The following is a 17,594-nucleotide window of genomic DNA, read 5'->3' on the forward strand; positions in this document are numbered from 1 at the left end:
GCTGGGTGTGGCATAGCCTCTGGGCCAGTTTCACCTCCAGATGTTTAATGCATCTGTTTTAGCATAAGCTGCTTGTGGGTGCGAGCTGAATTGCATATCTGTTTATTCTGATTGCAGGTAAGCCTGGGCGGCATTCAGCTAAGCTTTACTCAGAGTACACTCACTGAGGATAACAGGCATGACTAAGCTTGGTCCATTAAGTTCAGTGGGTCTACTCTGAGTGAAGCATAGCTGAATAGCGACCATACATCTCATTATTTTTCAGAATTGTGTGGTTTCAAGTTGTGAAAGCTCATCTTGAATGTAATGCTGAGGTTGTATAATCAACATGACTTCATTTTGGGCGTTTGCTGATGCCTATCTTTTCAAAAAGTTGTAATATACTCCTCAGTATTGGCAGTAGCATGCCAGGGCAAGTAGATAAATAGGTACTGCTGTGGCGGGAAGGTAAATGGCGTTTCCATGCACTCTGGCTTCCGTCACAGTGTCCCGGTGCGCGAGAAGCGGTTTAGTCATGCTGGCCACATGATCCGGAAAGCTTTCTGTGGACAAACGCCGGCTCCCTTGGCCTGAAAGCGAGATGAACGCCGCAACCCCATAGTTGCTTTTGACTGGACTTAACCGTCCAGGGGTCCTTTACCTTTTACCTCTCACAGTGGCCAACCAGATGCTTGTGAGAAGGCTGCAAGCAAGACCTGAGCACCCGTGCATCCTCCTCTCCTGCAGTTTCCAGCAACTGGTATTCAAAGACATAACGCCCCCTACTGTAGAGGTAGAATAATAGAATTATGAATTTGTAAGGGGTACCGAGGGTCATCTAGTCTAACCCCCTGCAGTGCAGGAATCTCAACATGCGGTTCCCCCATCCAGTTTGAAAACATGCTGGAACGTGCTTAGCTTTGCCAATGTGCTAGCAGTCTTATTGCTGCACCTTTTAAACACTCTTATTGCTGCACTCTTTTAAAGATACCCAAGTCGGTGGCCATCACTGCCAGATGGGCAGAAATTGCTAAAAAATGTCCGGGGAAAACATTTTTTTTGTTTCGTTTTTGTCAATTTGACAACTTTGGCAGGAAAAAAAAACCTCAACAACTTTTCTATCCGGATTTTCTCTGTTTGAAATACAGTGGTACCTCTAGATACGAACGGGATCCGTTCCAGAGCCCCGTTCGCATTGAGAGGGAAACGTAACTAGTGATGGTATGCCTGCGCACGCGCATCGCTTTTCGACGCTTCTGCGCATGCGTGTGACGTCATTTTGAGTGTCTGCGCATGTGCAAGCGGCGAAACCCAGAAGTAACGCGCTCCGTTACTTCTGGGTTGCCAAGGAGCACAACTCGAACGCGCTCAACTTGAAGCGTATGTAACCCGAGGTATGACTGTATGGCAACCCTAGCTAGAGCCCACAGCATGGGTATTCTTCCAAACTGAGGTTCTGATCACTCACCACTCGGGGCAGCCATATACAAGGCTGAAGTTTCCAGCTCCTGATAGTATGCTCAGTGGCGGAGGAACCTTCTTCGGCACCCGGGGCGGCGCAGCCCATACAGACTGCGCATGTGCAGAATCCCATGCGTGCGCACTCCATACAGAATGCCGTACATGCACAGCCCTTACGGACAACGTGTGAGAGCGGCAGCCCGTACGGACGCCATGTGAGCGGCGCCCACACGGACTGCGGGCGCCCTTTGTTGCTCTATAACTGGGGGGAGGCAGGGGCCATCTTGTCACCCCTCCCAGAATGGCACCCGGGGCTGCCCGACCCCTCCGACCCCCCTCCCTACGCCACTGAGTATGCTCCCCTTTTGTTTTGCTGCCTTATGGATTAGCTGCTTGTTCATTAAAAGTGCCCAAAGTCCTGTTAAACTTCTGAAGTCCCGCTGAGAACTGTGGCAATACACTAGTGCACAGCGTGACTTGTTGTAATATAACTGCCTCAGCATCCTTTTGCCTAGCCAGAAGGACGAGTCTAGCCTGCTGTACTCCTTTCATTTAAGAGTTATTGGAGAACAAGTCGCAGAGCCACCTGGTGCTCTGCCTGTAGCCAGGGCTCTGCGGTATTTTGGCAGCCAGAAAAGCTGGTTTCTGGAACTTCAGTTGTGCAGATGCTCTCTTTTTGCATCATTTAGCCTGCAATGGTTTCTTGCCAGTTTGCCCTTCTGAAAACTGCAAAGCTCTGTGATGTTTGAATGCTGGCAGGGTCAATATAGTAAGCGTGATCCTTCTACATTCCTTGCAATAGAATCAAAGAATGGTAGACTTGGAAGGGATACCGGGGGTCCTCTAGTGACTAGTCCAACCCCCTGCAATGCAGGAATCTCAACTAAAGCATCCGTGACAGATGGTCACCCAACCTCTGCTTAAAAACCTCCAAGGAAGGTGAGTCCACAACCTCCCAGGGGAGTCTGTTGCACTGTCAAACAACTCTTTCTGTCAGAAAGTTCTTCCTGATGTTTAGTTGGAATCTCCTTTCTTGTTGCTTGAATCCATTGGTTTGAGATGTACCCTCCGGAGCTGGAGAAAACAAGCTTGCGCCCTCTTACATGTGACATTGTGTGTGTGTGTGTGTGTGTGTGCGCGCGCGCGCGCCTCCAGGAAAGGGAATCCTATCACGATCACCTTACCCCAAATGTATCCACTCATCAGCTTCAGTCGGCAGAACTGACAGTATTACAGAAGCCACATTAGACCCATTCCACATTTGTAAAAACCTGATATTTTAGTGTGGCAGCACCTACCCTTTGGAATTCCCTGACTATTGATATCAGGCAGGTGCTTTCACTGTACTCTTAATGATATCTGCTAAAAACATCTTTGTTTAGACAAGCCTGTACAGTTGTTTAGAAAGTTGATGTGAGTCTTAATCTGTTTTTTAATCATTAATCTGTTTTTTATCTTAAACTTTTTTAATGTCCTAAATAATTGTTGTTAATTTTTCTTAGTGATGATCTTATTGTTGTTTTTGTAAACCACTTCGAAGTTTATTTTTTTACAATCAAATGGTGTGTAAATTTTATGAAGTAAAATTATCTGCATATGTAATTTCAATTGTTTCCCCACGCTTTGGAGAGTGTAGAGCTTTTTATGTGTGCACATTGCACTGTGTCCATTCAGCACTTGGCCAGTGGAGACCCAATTTATGTGGGCAAATGAAGCTCTGGCCCACCAACCTCTGTTAGCTGCCCAGCAGCCCCCTACGTGCCTTGTTACTTACAACCAGATGGGGGCAAAAAGAAAAAATTGTTGCCTCTTCCTGTCATTGGCTCTGGCGCCCCCTACTGTTGGGCTCCCTGCTTTCTGCCCTGCCAGGCACAAAGGGCACCAGCTGCTATGGCACTTGATAAATTCATGGAGGGTAAGGCTGTCACTGGCTATGAGTCATGATGGCTACCTCCACTATTAGAACTTAGATAGTGATAGGCCGATTAAATGGGGAGGGGCTATGCAAAATAGGACTGACTCCATTCTCATTGGCTCCTATCAAGATCTGTGGGGTCAAGTAAATTTGGGGGTGCTGTTGAAGAATGGGATGGGGAAGCTGGGGGCAGGGGTAAAATCTGTCTTCTGCTCCCAGGCAGTGGGTGGCCTAGCTTTTCGCCTGCCACAATGACTGGCATTGTGTCAGTTTTCAGATATTTCAGGGTACTTTCGAATGTAACAGAATTACACCCCAAAGGCCTCCTTTTCATATTGTGTTCTGACTTCTGTCAGACCTTCCTTTGTTTTCTGTGGGAGTTTACTATTACTGATATAAATTTTTTGTTAAGTCATTTTCTCTCTCTCACACACACACAAGCACACCATCGGTTGTGACTGGCATGCTTAAAGACCCTTTATCTTAAAGCCTTTATCTTAAAGCCTATGTCTAAACAGCCTCTTTAAAAGGCTGGCTTCATTATCGTGGCATCTGCTCACCGTGAATGAGTGCCTTTCAGAAGTCCCCATTATAAAGTTCAGCCTGCTCTGGTTTATAGTTTATAGTTCAGTAATAAAAAATTGCTGTAGGCTGTAAGTTGGGGATACAAAGCATTTCTTCATACAACAATTGCGGTTGTTTTTTGGTTTTTTATAAGGTATTGATGCATGGCACTCTTACAAAAGTTGTTCAGTATGACTTTAGTTTTACCTCATAGATTTATTTAATTTTTTAAAAAAAAATATGTTTCATACGTTTGAAATGCTGGCTGCTTTGCATAGCAATCTACCTATATACACACAAAAACACACATGAAAATCCCTAAAAGCAAAGGGTGAGGGTCCCATCCTCTGTGGCTTCTCCCTGCCTACAGAATCCTCCACCCCATCCTCCTCTTCTTCCTCTTCACCAGACAGCAACTCCCATCCCAAACCTGCCCCTGAGACACAAGCATGAAGCATTATCACAGCCCAGTGACACTTTCCAGCCAGGCAAAAGTACTTTGAGCCTGCATAGCAGAGGCAGTGAAACATGCGGCTTAGTGGCAGGGATCATGGTCCGGGGAGAGACCCAGGGCCAGACAGAGAGGGCTCAAGGGCCACATTCAGCCCCTGTAAGAACACCAGATGAGCTTTCTGGACCAGGCCAATGGCACATCAATTCTAGCATCCATCCTGTTGCACCTTAGTATTGCACAAACCCATCTTAACAACGCAGTTAACTTAACCAGCAGAATAATTTCTTGCCATAGCTTATGCAAAAAAGTCATTTCTATCAGGTGCTTCCCCACAGTTTGGCAAGAGGTATTCAAGCATGTGTATAGATAGAATTCAGATAAGCAAGTATCGCTTCATGTGGTACATGCAGTGGCGTAGCGTGGGTTGTCAGCACCCGGGGCAAGGCAAGTAATTTGCGCCCCCTAACCCGCCCCCCCCAGATGTTGCGCCCGGTGCGGCCGGGGCCCCCCCTGCACCCCCCACGCTACGCCACTGGGTACATGAGAGGTACTCTTTGTCATGTGTCCATTAGTTCTAATGCTGGAGTCACAGTTATGTCTGCAGTTGAGGGACACACACAGGAATGGGAGAGAAATTTGATTCAGTTTGCATTTAAAGGTGAACTTACTTAATTTGTGCATTCTGAAACAGTATATGAACTGAAACATAGCCATCTTTGAAATGAGCCTGTCTCCAAATTGTGCAATGCAAGCAGCAAATACCAAAATAATAATGCACATATTTGTGTAAAGTGTGCATAAAAACGTATATAGTAGTGAAAATAATACCCAAGAATGTACAACATTAGGGAAAATTGCTTTGCAAAAATGCATATACCGTGCAAAATTGCACGAAGACACATATATTAGGAGAAATTCATATTAAAATACTGACCTTAAAAAATAAATCACATATCATAAAGTTATAAAATAAAAATTAGGAAGTCACGCAAGGGTGAAGGGAAGACATAGGGTAAGATAAGACGCAAGTAAGAAATGACTAGATATTGGTACATAATGAAATGAAAAATGTGAATTTACAAGTATAATGTATATGTAATACTATGTAGACATTTTGTATATGTATTGAGATATCAATCAATCAACAAGGAAATATTGAGAACTCATATGGAGAACCTCCATGCACCCATTATGGGACACAGTCTCAAGAGTCAGGGTCTGATTTGTACCAAGAAAAATTAGCCTTGTAATTGATGTAGAGAAATGACGGGACAGAGGTGCTCATCTGATCTCCCGGCAGGTGAGTCACTGCTATTTAGCAAGGAGGGGCAAATCACACTGGCAGACGCAGCCTGGTATTTCTACCAGTGCATTTGCATCTCTCCTGCTTCTCACTGCCTCACCCATTTCCTCCTCCCAGGTGAACGTTGTCGCCCCACCACAACTTCCACTACTGATACTTAGATGTGTATATACTTGTAAATTGATTTGCATTGTTTAGTTGGCATGCAGTTGCAGAAGATTTTGTCGTGTTCATGTCTAAATGTTACAAAGCGGTTGCAGTCTCAGTGTGTGTTTGTTAATAGACTGGCACAGACTAATTTGCCCTCTTTTCCTTCCACTCAGAATGGCACACATAATAAAATTCGTGAATAGCTGGTTTTGGTGGGAGAGCATCTGGATGCCTGCCAACTGTAGCTGGTCGGACTATGAAGATCGCAATGGATACACCTTTCCGAAACCACAACAGTTATTGGTCACAATTCCATATGCTTTTGGGATGTTGGCTCTTAGGTTCTTTGTTGAAAGGTATCTATTTCTCTTTTACTTTTATCTATTGCTTTTCCAAAGCTCCAAGAATGCGAAGGCAATGGGAAGATTGCTTCAAATTGCCCGCATATAGCTGTAATGTTACGAAGCTGTGTGTAGCTTCATTAGAATTTTTTCTTGTTTGGTTTTGAAGCCTCTTGAAGTAAGTGCCTTGCTCCTTTTTCCCATTCTGTTTCTAGCTGAATAGATTTTCGTAACATTGAGGTGAGGAGATTATACCTTAGACCACATGCCTCCCAAGGAGCGTCTCAGGATCTAAAACTGAGGTGTGGGCCCAACCTAGAGCAGGTTACTGCATATATTATTACTATTACTATTATTATTATTATTATTATTATTAAAGATAAAGTGGTGTAGAAAGGTGAAGGCATATGTAAAGAAAGAAATCGAGGGATAAAATACCATAAAACAAAAGTTGCATGCATTAATTCACAGTAATATGCACCAAGATAGGAATCAATGATAATAATAATAATAATAATAATAATAATAATAATAATAATAATAATAATAATAATAATACCTCACCCATCCTTCTGGGTTACCCCAGCTAAGGCTGACCTCACTACTTTATTTATTCATTTTATTAAGTTTCAGCAATGGAAATGAAGTCTTTTGCTATTGCACTGTCATGTCTTAAAATATTTACAAGTGTTCCAAGAAAAATGAATGAAGAATATAATATTTCAACTTTGACTTCTTGGGAGGAGGAGCTTGGCTGAAAGCCAGGAAGGGGTGGAGCCTCCAATTCTCCTACCCAGGCCATTAGTCTGAGCTGCCGCATTGCTGAAGCAACATCTCTTGGCCACACTCCAGACATCCTTCTCTGGAGAAATTAGCTGGAAAGAGATGGGAGCAATTATATATACGGATATATCAGAAGCAGTTTGTTTGGCAGGTGTGGAACTGCTATGCTAACTTCTTGGCAGGTGCGTTGCTGCTACTTATGAGCAGGGAGGGATGAGGTGGCAGAGAGGCAAATGTACCAGCAGAGCCAATCTGGGTGGTCCTTAATCTTTGCACTGTTCTGACCTCAGCACCACCTCACCTATTTCCCTCCTGGTAAGCAATAGCAATCCTCTTTCTGCGAAGCCAACGCAGTGGTTCCACCTCTCATGTTGTCTTCCTTCTTATCCAGCAGTACAGTGGTACCTTGGTTCTCAAACTTAATTCATTCCGGAAGCTCGTTCCAAAACCAAGGCGCACTTTCCCATAGAAAGTAATGCAAAACAGATTAATCTGTTCCAGACTTTTAAAAACAACTCCTAAACAACAATTTAACATGGATTTTACTATCTAACGAGACCATTGATCCCTAAAATGAAAATAATAATCAATGTACTGTACTATAAAATAAATAAGACAGTATAGTAGATGATAAAAATTGAAATTAAATATTTTTCTTACCTGCACAGATGATAGTCCTTGTTTGGATGGGGGGGCTTTTATCCATTTCCACGGTCACACAATCAATCAGTCAGGAGCTGAACTGGGTTCCACACAGTCACAAAAACAAATGAACCGAAAAAGCCTCAAAAACAAAAACGCAAAATAAATAGCAAAAAGAAAAGCGCCAAACTTAATCCGTTTGACTTCTGAAATGTTTGAAAACCAAGGCGCAGCTTCTGAGTGGTGCAGGTGCCCCGGAAACAATAGCTGACAGCCGTATCGGATGTTCGGCTTCCAAAAAACGTTCGAAAACTGTAACACATACTTCCGGGTTTTTGGCATTTGGGAACCAAGGCGTTTGAGTGCCAAGGCATTTGAGAACCAAGGTATCACTTTATTCCTAAGTGCAGCACAGTCCAGCTAAAAGAGTGGCTGATTTTCCATGTGAAACCCTTTCCATAGTCACAGGTATCATTTCTCGGTGTTGCAGTAACAGTAGGAAAAGCAAACTCATCAGCAGATAGCACAGTTTCCACTGAAATCTATTAGAATCATTGCCATTTCTTTTTTTAAAAAGGCTCCTCTTTTGCATCTCTCCAGGTGCATTGCTGCTCCTCTAGCAAATCTCATGGGCATAAAGAGTGTGAAGCGTGTCCGGCCCCAGAAGAACCCCACCTTGGAAACATTTTTCAGGAAGTGCACAAAAAAACCATCACAGGTGAAGGCTTCTTTAAAAGGATGTATCTTTAGTAGATGCCTGTTCGCAAAACCATCGCCTGTGCCTGTCTGCATTGGAGGTATAAGAAAGCACCGTTTTCCATTCCACCCTTCATCTGTCGCATGCAGCACTGCTTCCATTCCTCTGCAGTTCCTCTTCCACCAAAAACTGCATTCTTCGTCTTGCTGTCTTTTTGACTTAGCAGTTAGTTACAGAAATCATGCAAGTTACACGGTCACTACGTTATTCAATCCCATGTATTTCACGGTCATTACGTTATTTCAATCCCATGATTATACATAATTTGTGGACTGAAAGCAACAACACAGATTGATTTCTGTTCTGGACAAGGGACAAATATGCAGACATCAGCAATTTCCATCCCCAGTTCTCTTGAAATTCTCCAACATCCCTAGTTCTGAATGCATATGGCTTTCTAAAACTTATATATCCCACTCGCTAGACCAGTACTGGAAATTCCAAGTGGCTCTCATAAATACATTTTTGTGTACATTTATGTTATGTTTTTATCTTGCGTTTTAGGCCCCAAATCATTAACTTAATAATGAAAATCCTATTCAGTTTACAATTCCCAGCACAGTACAAAATGCAGTAAAATCTAGCATAACAACACCAAAAATTTGAAAATGCTATACATCCATGCAGTCGGTTCAAGTAACACAAATTCCCGCTGGTGCCGGTTTAACTAATCAAAGCCTTTCTGGAAAGGAAGACTTCAAAATGCTTGATGCAAGTGGACTCTGAGGCACTCCTGATTTGCCCTGTAGACTTTGGAGGAGTTGCAGCCAGATTTGATCTTCACCACTTCCCCCCACTCCTCTCTTACTGCTGCTGCCGCCCAGCCTGAGTCCTTGGGCAAGGGCTGGATTTTCAACTCTTAACAAATTAGAAACCAAAAAATGTAAAAACTGTACATCAAAAGTAGTGTGGGTGAGTGGAACTGACCCCCACACTCTCCCCATGCTCTGATCCTTCAAGGGACTGTTTCTCACAATTCAGGGAGAAAACAGCAGCAGCATTCAGGAAGTGAGGGCACATGTGAGGCAGGACTGAATCAAAGAATTAAAGAGTTGGAAGAGTCATCTAGTCCAATCCCCTGCAATGCAGGAATCTCAGCTAAAGCATCCATGACAGATGGCCACCCAACCTCTGCTTAAAAACTTCTAAGGAAGGAGAATCCCCCACCTCTGTAGGAGTCTGTTCCACTGCCAAACAGCTCTTACTGTCAGAAAGTTTTTCCGAATGTTTAGTCATAATCTCCTTTCTTGTAATTTGAAGCCATTGGTTCACGTCCTACCTTCCAGAGCAGGAGAAAACAAGTATGCTCCCTCTTCCATATGATAAAGGTAAAGGGACCCCTGACCATTAGGTCCAGTTGTGACCAACTGGGGTTGCAGCGCTCATCTTGCTTCATTGGCCAAGGGAGCCGGCGTACAGCTTCCGGGTCATGTGGCCAGCATGACTCAGCCGCTTCTGGCGAACCAGAGCAGTGCACGGAAACGCCGTTTACCTTCCCGCCAGAGCGGTACCTATTTATCTACTTGCACTTTGATGTGCTTTCGAACTGCTAGGTTGGCAAGAGCAGGGACTGAGCAATGGGAGCTCACCCCGTCACGGGGATTCGAACCGCTGACCTTCTGATCCCAGGCTCTGTGGTTTAACCCACAGCACCACCCGTGTCCCTCTTCCATATGATAGACCTTAATATATTTGAAGACGGCTATCATATTTCCTCTCAGTCTCCTCTTTTCCAGGCAAACATACCCAGCTTCTACAACCGTTCCTTGATCTGGAAACCCTGAGTTCCACCCATTTGTACCCTGCTTTTTCCGTCCCTTTCTTGCCGCATTCACACATCACAGTAAATCAGGGGTGGCCAACACGATGTCCTCAGGGTATACTCCAATTTCATTTTTTAAAAAAGATCTTTGAAAGACTGAGGAAGTAGAAAGGTTTCTGCCTGATGATAAAGAGATGTTAAGATAGGTCCCAGGAGGACCTTTCTGGGGGAAACAGTGTGATTTACATAGATCATGTAATTTCACCACAGCAGGCTGTGAGACCATTAGCGTAGCTTCTGTCAAAAGACGAACTGCAGCAGAACGGAAGCAGTGCTACATGCAGGGAACGGGCAAAACAGAAAGCGATGCCTTCATACATCCCTAAGGGGGCTACTACTGAAAAGGCTCTTTCTCTCAAATGCCTCTCTTAAATGACTTTAATCAGAAATAGAGAAGACGATGGTTTTAGAAATGGTTAGAGAGCAAGCACCATAAGATAGCAGAAGCACATGTGTTGGAGTAAGAAAGGGGAGGCAAAAGTTGGCTGGCAGGATAGTAAACAGAGACAGGTGGGGGGTACCCATTTTCCCAAAGCAGCTTCTGAACCAGTCCTATAAACAAGTGTGGTATATCTCAAAATGGATCAATTTAGGCTGACATCCTGTACACAATTATATGGAACTCCTGCTGAGGTTAGTTTCAGATTAGCCATGCTGCTGGTTAATCTATTGTTGTTATTAATTAATTTTGTATACCGCACCCAGTGCTTTTTTCTGGGGGGCCAAACAAAGCATAAACAAAGAGTCTTGTGACACCTTGAAAGACTTAACACATTATATGCCACGAGCTTTTGTGCTCTTTAGCCCACTCTGTCCAGTGCTTGAATGGCCATGAAATCTTATGCCACAATAAATGCACGAGTCCTTAAGGCGTTGTTTTCACTGCAACAAACTTGAGTCAGCCCCTGCCCTCCAGAAAATGTGGAAAGTCAATGTCAGAAAGAAGTGCCTACTTCCTAGTGGTGAAAACTGCAGCCTTAGAAATGAGAAGGCCCTTTCTTTTTTGTCTTTACTTTGCCTCTAACCTGTGACATGTGTGTGCCACTGACTTTCCCCACAGTTGGAGATACGTGGATTAGCCAAAAAGTGTAACTGGACGGTGCACCTGGTGGAGAAATGGTTCCGCCGGCGGCGAAATCTAGAAATCCCAACTCTGCACAAGAAATTCCAGGAAGCTTGGTAAGAACAGGCAGCATGGCCATCTGTGTGTGTAGAAAATGAGTGTGCCAGGGAGAAGAAGATGAGGCTAGGAGGACCTTTCTCTGTCTGTCTCTCTCTCTCCCCTCATTATAGTTGCATGGAAGAGTATTTCACCAGGGGAGTCCAAGGGAGCCTGACTCTTCAGCAGGGGCTGTACCAATTAGGGGATGGGGGTGGGTGGGTGGGTGGGTAGAAATTCAATTCAGTTCACATTTAAAGGCAAACATAACTAAGTCACACTTTCCAAAAGAATCCAAGAACCAAAAACGCAGCCCTTTGCATTATTTTCACAAATATATGAATTTGCCCTTGAATGTATGTTATACATATACAAATATTTGAATGTACCCTTTTGGTAACACATTACTTGTCTGGAGAACTGCATTACAAAATTCAGAGAAGGGTGATGGATGAGTGTGTTTCATTTCGCTTATTGTTTTGAATTTGAATTGAACTGAATAGGATTTCTCCTCCATCCCTACATATGACTAAATCACTCAGTGTGGGAGAGCTAATATTTCATCATTCTGAATATTAGGGAAAAAAATTATCAGGTTCTCTGTTCCTCCCATTCCCGCACCCAAAGCTTTCCTGTGTTACATCACTGTATTTCCACAGTGCAGGAGTAATGGCAATTTAAACCTCACCTTGTTTGCCTTTCACAGAATCTCAGCAGGTTCAAACTTGCAGATGATCCTGGGTACCATTTTGTTTTTAACTTTGCCTGTTTAGTTTTCTTCTCAGATCTCAAAATAGCTAAGCAAAACTGAGTTCTTGGTTTCAAAAGCCAAAGCTTAGCTGCCAAAGACCCTTTGGAAGTAAGTCCCACTAAATTACACGAGACTTACTTCCAGGTAAACAGCAGAGGTTATTCCGTGTGTAACTTAAGGGTTCATTCTGCTATTGTTCATGTCAACTGGCCAAGAGGGGGATGGGTAGAGGTGTTGCTTAGCAACTAAGCTGAGTGGCATGATCTTCGCTAGTAGCGCATCTCTGATAGGCTGTTTACTTCTGAGGGAGTTTTCATCTGTACGGTCCTGGCTTCCAGTTCCTGAGGAACAAACACTCAAAGGAGAATTCTTCCCAAAGACTTTAAAGTGTAGATTGCAAATCGCTGGGTTAAGGCACTTTAGGCAATACACACAATTAATCCTGAATACACCTAAAGGTCAAAAGATGCTGTCACACCCTTGCTAATCCTATAAAGACGAAAGGAACCAACCCAGCTTAATGTAGCAAGTGTTTGTGGAATATCTCACTACGCCCAGTTGGTGGAGCCCTCTGTCCCTTTCGCCTTTGGTATCTCTTAGATCTAGATGCCTGGGAAGGTGTCTCTGCCTCCTGAGAGGCAGCCAGGCCCGGTGGAGAAAAGGCAGAGCTTCTCCCAGTGTCTGACAGCATTGGGGTGGGTGGCGTGGCAGGCACTGTGGAAGTGTCAGAGACAGACTCTGACCTGTGAGGAAGCAGGCAGGACTCTCATTGCGGAGAGGGATGAGATGAGAGAGCAGGTTGAGGGACCCCCACCCCACCCCGGATCTTCACCACCAGGCTTCCCCAATCCTGGCAGAGACACCCACATCATGCTGGAGCCTTCCCCCAGGTCCTCAGCAAGCTCTCCATGTGCATCGTCCTGACTTGGCCAACCCAGGGCAGTATGTTTGGTTGAATGTCTTTCTGCTTTGTACAAGGCCTGAACTAAGAAAGTTGAGTTTGCTTAGTGTTATCAGGACTTTTTTCTCCCTTAAATGACTTCGCTAACAATGCATAGAATCAGTCTTTTCATGTAGGTATTGCTTTCCATTCTTTGATGTTGGCTCAGTGGTCTTGCGGGTGGCCATACATCTGCAGTCTTCCAACAATATTCACCTACTCCTTCCTTCTTCTGCTTCATTACAAATCTTCCACTTCCTTTCATTGGGCTGTGTGATTCTAGCTGGCATTATATCTACACCCCCCAAAGGCACACTCCTCCATTGTCTCCCGAGATAGACGGATGCCATCACAAAAAAATATCTGCACTGGCATTTTTCACCAAACATTAAGGAATGATATTTGATGATTTTAAGTTGTCTTAGCTTCTCATTTTTCCAATCTCAACTTCAGTTCTACACATTTCTGCAGCAATTTGTGTTTGTTTGTTTGTTTGTTTGTTTGTTTGTTTGTTTAAAAAGCTCATTAAATTTAGCAGCATTTTAATGTGCCTTTCACCCACCAAACGCATTCGTGTATGAAGTTTTGTCTAATGTACACATTTTTGCAAGCCACTTGACCTAACACAATGCATTTTGTATGTTATTTTCCGCAATTATATGCATGTATATGCACAATTTCCCCTAATGTAAGTGTAAAATTCTGAAGCATGTTTGTGTTTCGGTTCTTGTGTTGTTTCAGAAAGTGCAAGTTTGTTAGATTTGCCTTTAAATGTGAACTGAATCAGTTCTCTCCCCCATCCCTGATGCCCATCAAAACTGCACTTTGCAATCATAATCAGAAGTAGGATTTTTGAACCCATTTCAGCTAACTACAATACTAGCAGTAATCAGAAACAATGTTAAAGCTAACCACAATGTACCGTATTTTTCCATGTATAAGACTAGGGGTTTTTTTTACCAAAAAAATGGTTAAAAATTGGGGCTCCTCTTATACACGGGTAGTGCTGAGGGGTGTTTTCTTAATTGAGTCCCCCAAAATAGGGAGCGTCTTATATACGGTAACTTTGAAAATGAAAGGAAGGAGTTAGGATGAAATGAAGGAGGTGGAAAGAAGGGATCTTTTTGATCTCCAAAATATGTACAGAAAATTGGGCAGCATTATGTCTACTCCAGCTGTGTGACTTCTGTGTTCTTAAATCCTTTTTTCCTTCTTTTTTTGCAGTTGGCGATTTATATTCTACTTGACATCATGTATTGCTGGAATTGTATTTCTCTATGATGTAAGTTAAATGGGAGATAACAAGTGAACCTTTAATAAAATCTTCATCAAAACTAAGGCCTGATCCTGCTTCCTCTAAAGCAAGATTTGCCATGTGCCCAGAATTTTTCCTTGTTGCAAAATAAGGGCTAGATTCCCAATTTCTTGGCAGTTGCTTGTCATGATAATCCCAAATCTAGTCTTATAAATGGGGATTTATGAAATTTTATTTGATTAAGAAGAAGCCAGGACTGGGGAATTATCCTGCCCTCCTCTTAGTCCAATGCATGTTGTGGTATAGGGGTTTCTCCCCCACCCCCCGACGCTAGAACTCTTCAGGAAATCTGTAAGCAGGTTCTCCCACTAATAGTAAAAAGAACTCTGTAAGGTAGACCGGAACTACCATCCTCATATTGCAAATGGCGGTGAGTGGCAGGTGAGTGAGAATGGCTTGCCTCAGGCCACTTAGTGAGTTTGTGGCACAGGTGAGATTTGAACCAGCTCAGTTGCTCAGCCAGTGTGCTGCGCTCACTCTGTAACATGGAAAATAATGGTAATAATCTGCCTGATTCTGTTTTGTTTCGTTTTCCCCTAGAAACCCTGGCTTTATGATCTTTGGCAGGTTTGGGCCAACTATCCATACCACGTGAGTGCCGTTTCTGCTACTTCTCTTAGAGTTCTAATTGTCCCCTCTTTCTGAAAAGTCGTCCCACAACGCTTTAATGGGGTCAGAGTAACCTTCTTGTTCACCCCATGTTGAGTTTTGCATGCCCACTAGTCAAAAAGAGAAGAGTGCATAAGAACACAGGAAGCTGCCTCTTCCCAGGCCAGATTATTGGTTGATCTAGTTCAGTACACTGACTGGCTCTTTAGGATTTCAGATAGGGGTCTCTCCCAACCCTATGTGGAGGTGCTGGGGATTGAATTGCATGCAAAGTCCTTGGCCTCATCCCCCGAAGAAGAGAAAATCTATCCCAGGGTCATAACTGGCCCCTTTCTTTTAGGCATCCTTCTGTTATTCCTTGGCCACAGTGCTAACACCAATACAGTGGTACCTCGGGTTACGTACTTAATTCGTTCCGGAGGTCCATACTTAACCTGAAACTGTTCTTAACCTGAAGCACGACTTTAGCTAATGGGGTCTCCTGCTGCTGCCGTGCCGCCGGAGCACGATTTCTGTTCTCATCCTGAAGCAAAGTTCTTAACCTGAAACTGTTCTTAACCTGAAGCACCACTTTAGCTAATGGGGCCTCCTGCTGCTGCCGTGCCGCCGGAGCACGATTTCTGTTCTCATCCTAAAGCAAAGTTCTTAACCTGAAGCACTATTTCTGGGTTAGCGGAGTCTGTAAGCTGAAGCGTATGTAACCTGAAGCATATGTAACCTGAGGCACCACTGTACCAGTGTTTTCTCCCCTCCCCCAGACTGTCTGACTCAAGAGGTAATGGGCATTCTTTCTCTTTCCAGTCTTTGCTGTCATCGCAGTATTGGTACTACGTCCTCCAGATGAGCTTCTATAGTTCGCTGTTGCTTACTCTTGGATTTGACACCAAAAGGAAGGCAAGTCGTGATAACGGTTCACAATTTACAGTCCACAAATGTTTTATGATTTTCTGCCTTTTTTATTGGAGAAGAAAAACGTTGCACTGCAGTGTTCCATCAGTGCTACACAGCCGTACCTTGGAAGTCGAACGGAATCCGTTACGGAAGTCCTTTCGACTTCCAAAACGTTCGGAAACCAAAGCGCGGCTTCTGATTGGCTGCAGGAAGCTCCTGCAGCCAATCAGAAGCCACGGAAGCCCCACTGGGTGTTCGGCTTCCAAAAATAGTTCGCAAACCAGTACACTCACTTCCGGGTTTGTGGCGTTCGGGAGCCAAAATGTTTGAGAACTAAGCTGTTCATAAACCAAGGTACGACTATACTTAGTTTAGTGCTGGGAGAGAACTGGACGCTGAGAGTGCAAGGGCTCATGATAGCAACTCAGAGAAGCCAGGGCACTATAGGGTGAAATGCACACGCCAAAGGCATTTTGAGAGACATGCTGTGTATCAGTGTTGATATGTTAATGCTAGGAGACTCCAAGCCAAGATGGCTCCAAGGAACAATTAATGGACACAAAGGAAACTATAGGAAGGACAGGGAAGGGCATACTGAAGGTTATGTTGTTCTCTGCATCAAAGAGGACCTAGAGTTCAACAAGTAAGAAAATCTCAAAGGGGCAGGCTTTTCCCACATAATCACTGTGGGTGGTAATGCTATTTATTATTAATAATAAGTTTTATTCTGCCCTTCCTCCTACAGAATACTTTCGGGGACTTCTTCCTACAGAGGCAAATATACCTATAAGAATTCATTTAAAAAACAGTTTTTAAAAACAGTTTCCGCTAAAAACATTGTAAAAACATTCTGCTACCAGGTCCCAAGAGTAATTTAATACTGCAGATGTTCCCTCGTGAAAGAAGGCAACTTCTTTCAGAACATAAAATTCCCTTCAAATATAGCAGCTTGGGTGGAGGTGTGAACAGGACTGACTTTCAGATAACCTTGCTCCAATACTGTCACTTGCAAGCATTGGCGTTGGATTGTGCCACAGGTCAGCTATGCCCCACCACAATCATCTTGCTGAATACACTCAGAAAAAGAGACAGAAGGCATCCAACACTGTGTTGGGGTTTGGTGATTGATGGAAGTAGTAGCCATTAACAGAGTCTCATCAAGCAAAAGCTAATCAGGACCCTGGACAGCTTCCAGTGGGTCTTCCTGGATGAGCTTTGGAAAATGTTGTCTCAGCACAACATTAGCTCAAGAAATGTTGCAAAACGTTGCCCCCCCCCCAAAAAAATCACATATGTCAGGATGAAAGGTGTTTAGAAATGAATAATTGTGATAAACTGCATGTGAGAAAAGATTTTGTGATAAAATATGTATTTAAATGTCATGCTTTTTAAAGATGTACAGAATAATGTGGATGGGATGGTAGGACCTTATGAATTAACACTTGTGACATTGATACATACTGTGAATAGACTGATTGGTCCTTACCTATCACCCATGTGTAAATTTTTGCACAGTTCTGTCTTTATGAAAGATGCATCAACTTCCACCTTCAATATGCATCTGGTGGCTGAAAGTTGAATATTTTATGCTATGCTCCTGTACTATACAATATGCTCTATGCTTGAACCAAGCAGTGGTCATCTGCACAAGCTACAGAATGGGGATAGTGGCAATGATGCGCTTCAAAGCAATATGGTCCATCTTCAATATGGTACTAATGGTCCCTATATTGATGTGGCTTTGCTACACCTGCAAAA

General features: G+C 43.6%; 1 protein-coding gene across 3 annotated transcripts in view; it reads left to right on the forward strand.

Annotated features, from left to right (window-relative positions):
- The window catches only part of LOC309518314 (ceramide synthase 3-like), a 79,023-nt gene that overhangs the window by 40,000 nt on the left and 21,429 nt on the right, over positions 1-17,594 (forward strand). For all 3 annotated transcript variants that reach the window (XM_082198415.1, XM_082198416.1, XM_082198418.1), the window contains 6 exons: positions 6,000-6,182; positions 8,193-8,310; positions 11,232-11,350; positions 14,246-14,303; positions 14,877-14,927; positions 15,747-15,839. In XM_082198415.1, coding sequence (XP_082054541.1) covers positions 6,000-6,182; positions 8,193-8,310; positions 11,232-11,350; positions 14,246-14,303; positions 14,877-14,927; positions 15,747-15,839 — 622 coding nt within the window. The remainder of the gene's footprint in view (positions 1-5,999; positions 6,183-8,192; positions 8,311-11,231; positions 11,351-14,245; positions 14,304-14,876; positions 14,928-15,746; positions 15,840-17,594) is intronic.

Source organism: Podarcis vaucheri (assembly GCF_965113315.1).
Source record: "Podarcis vaucheri genome assembly, chromosome: 14".
NCBI classification, from domain to species: domain Eukaryota; kingdom Metazoa; phylum Chordata; class Lepidosauria; order Squamata; family Lacertidae; genus Podarcis; species Podarcis vaucheri.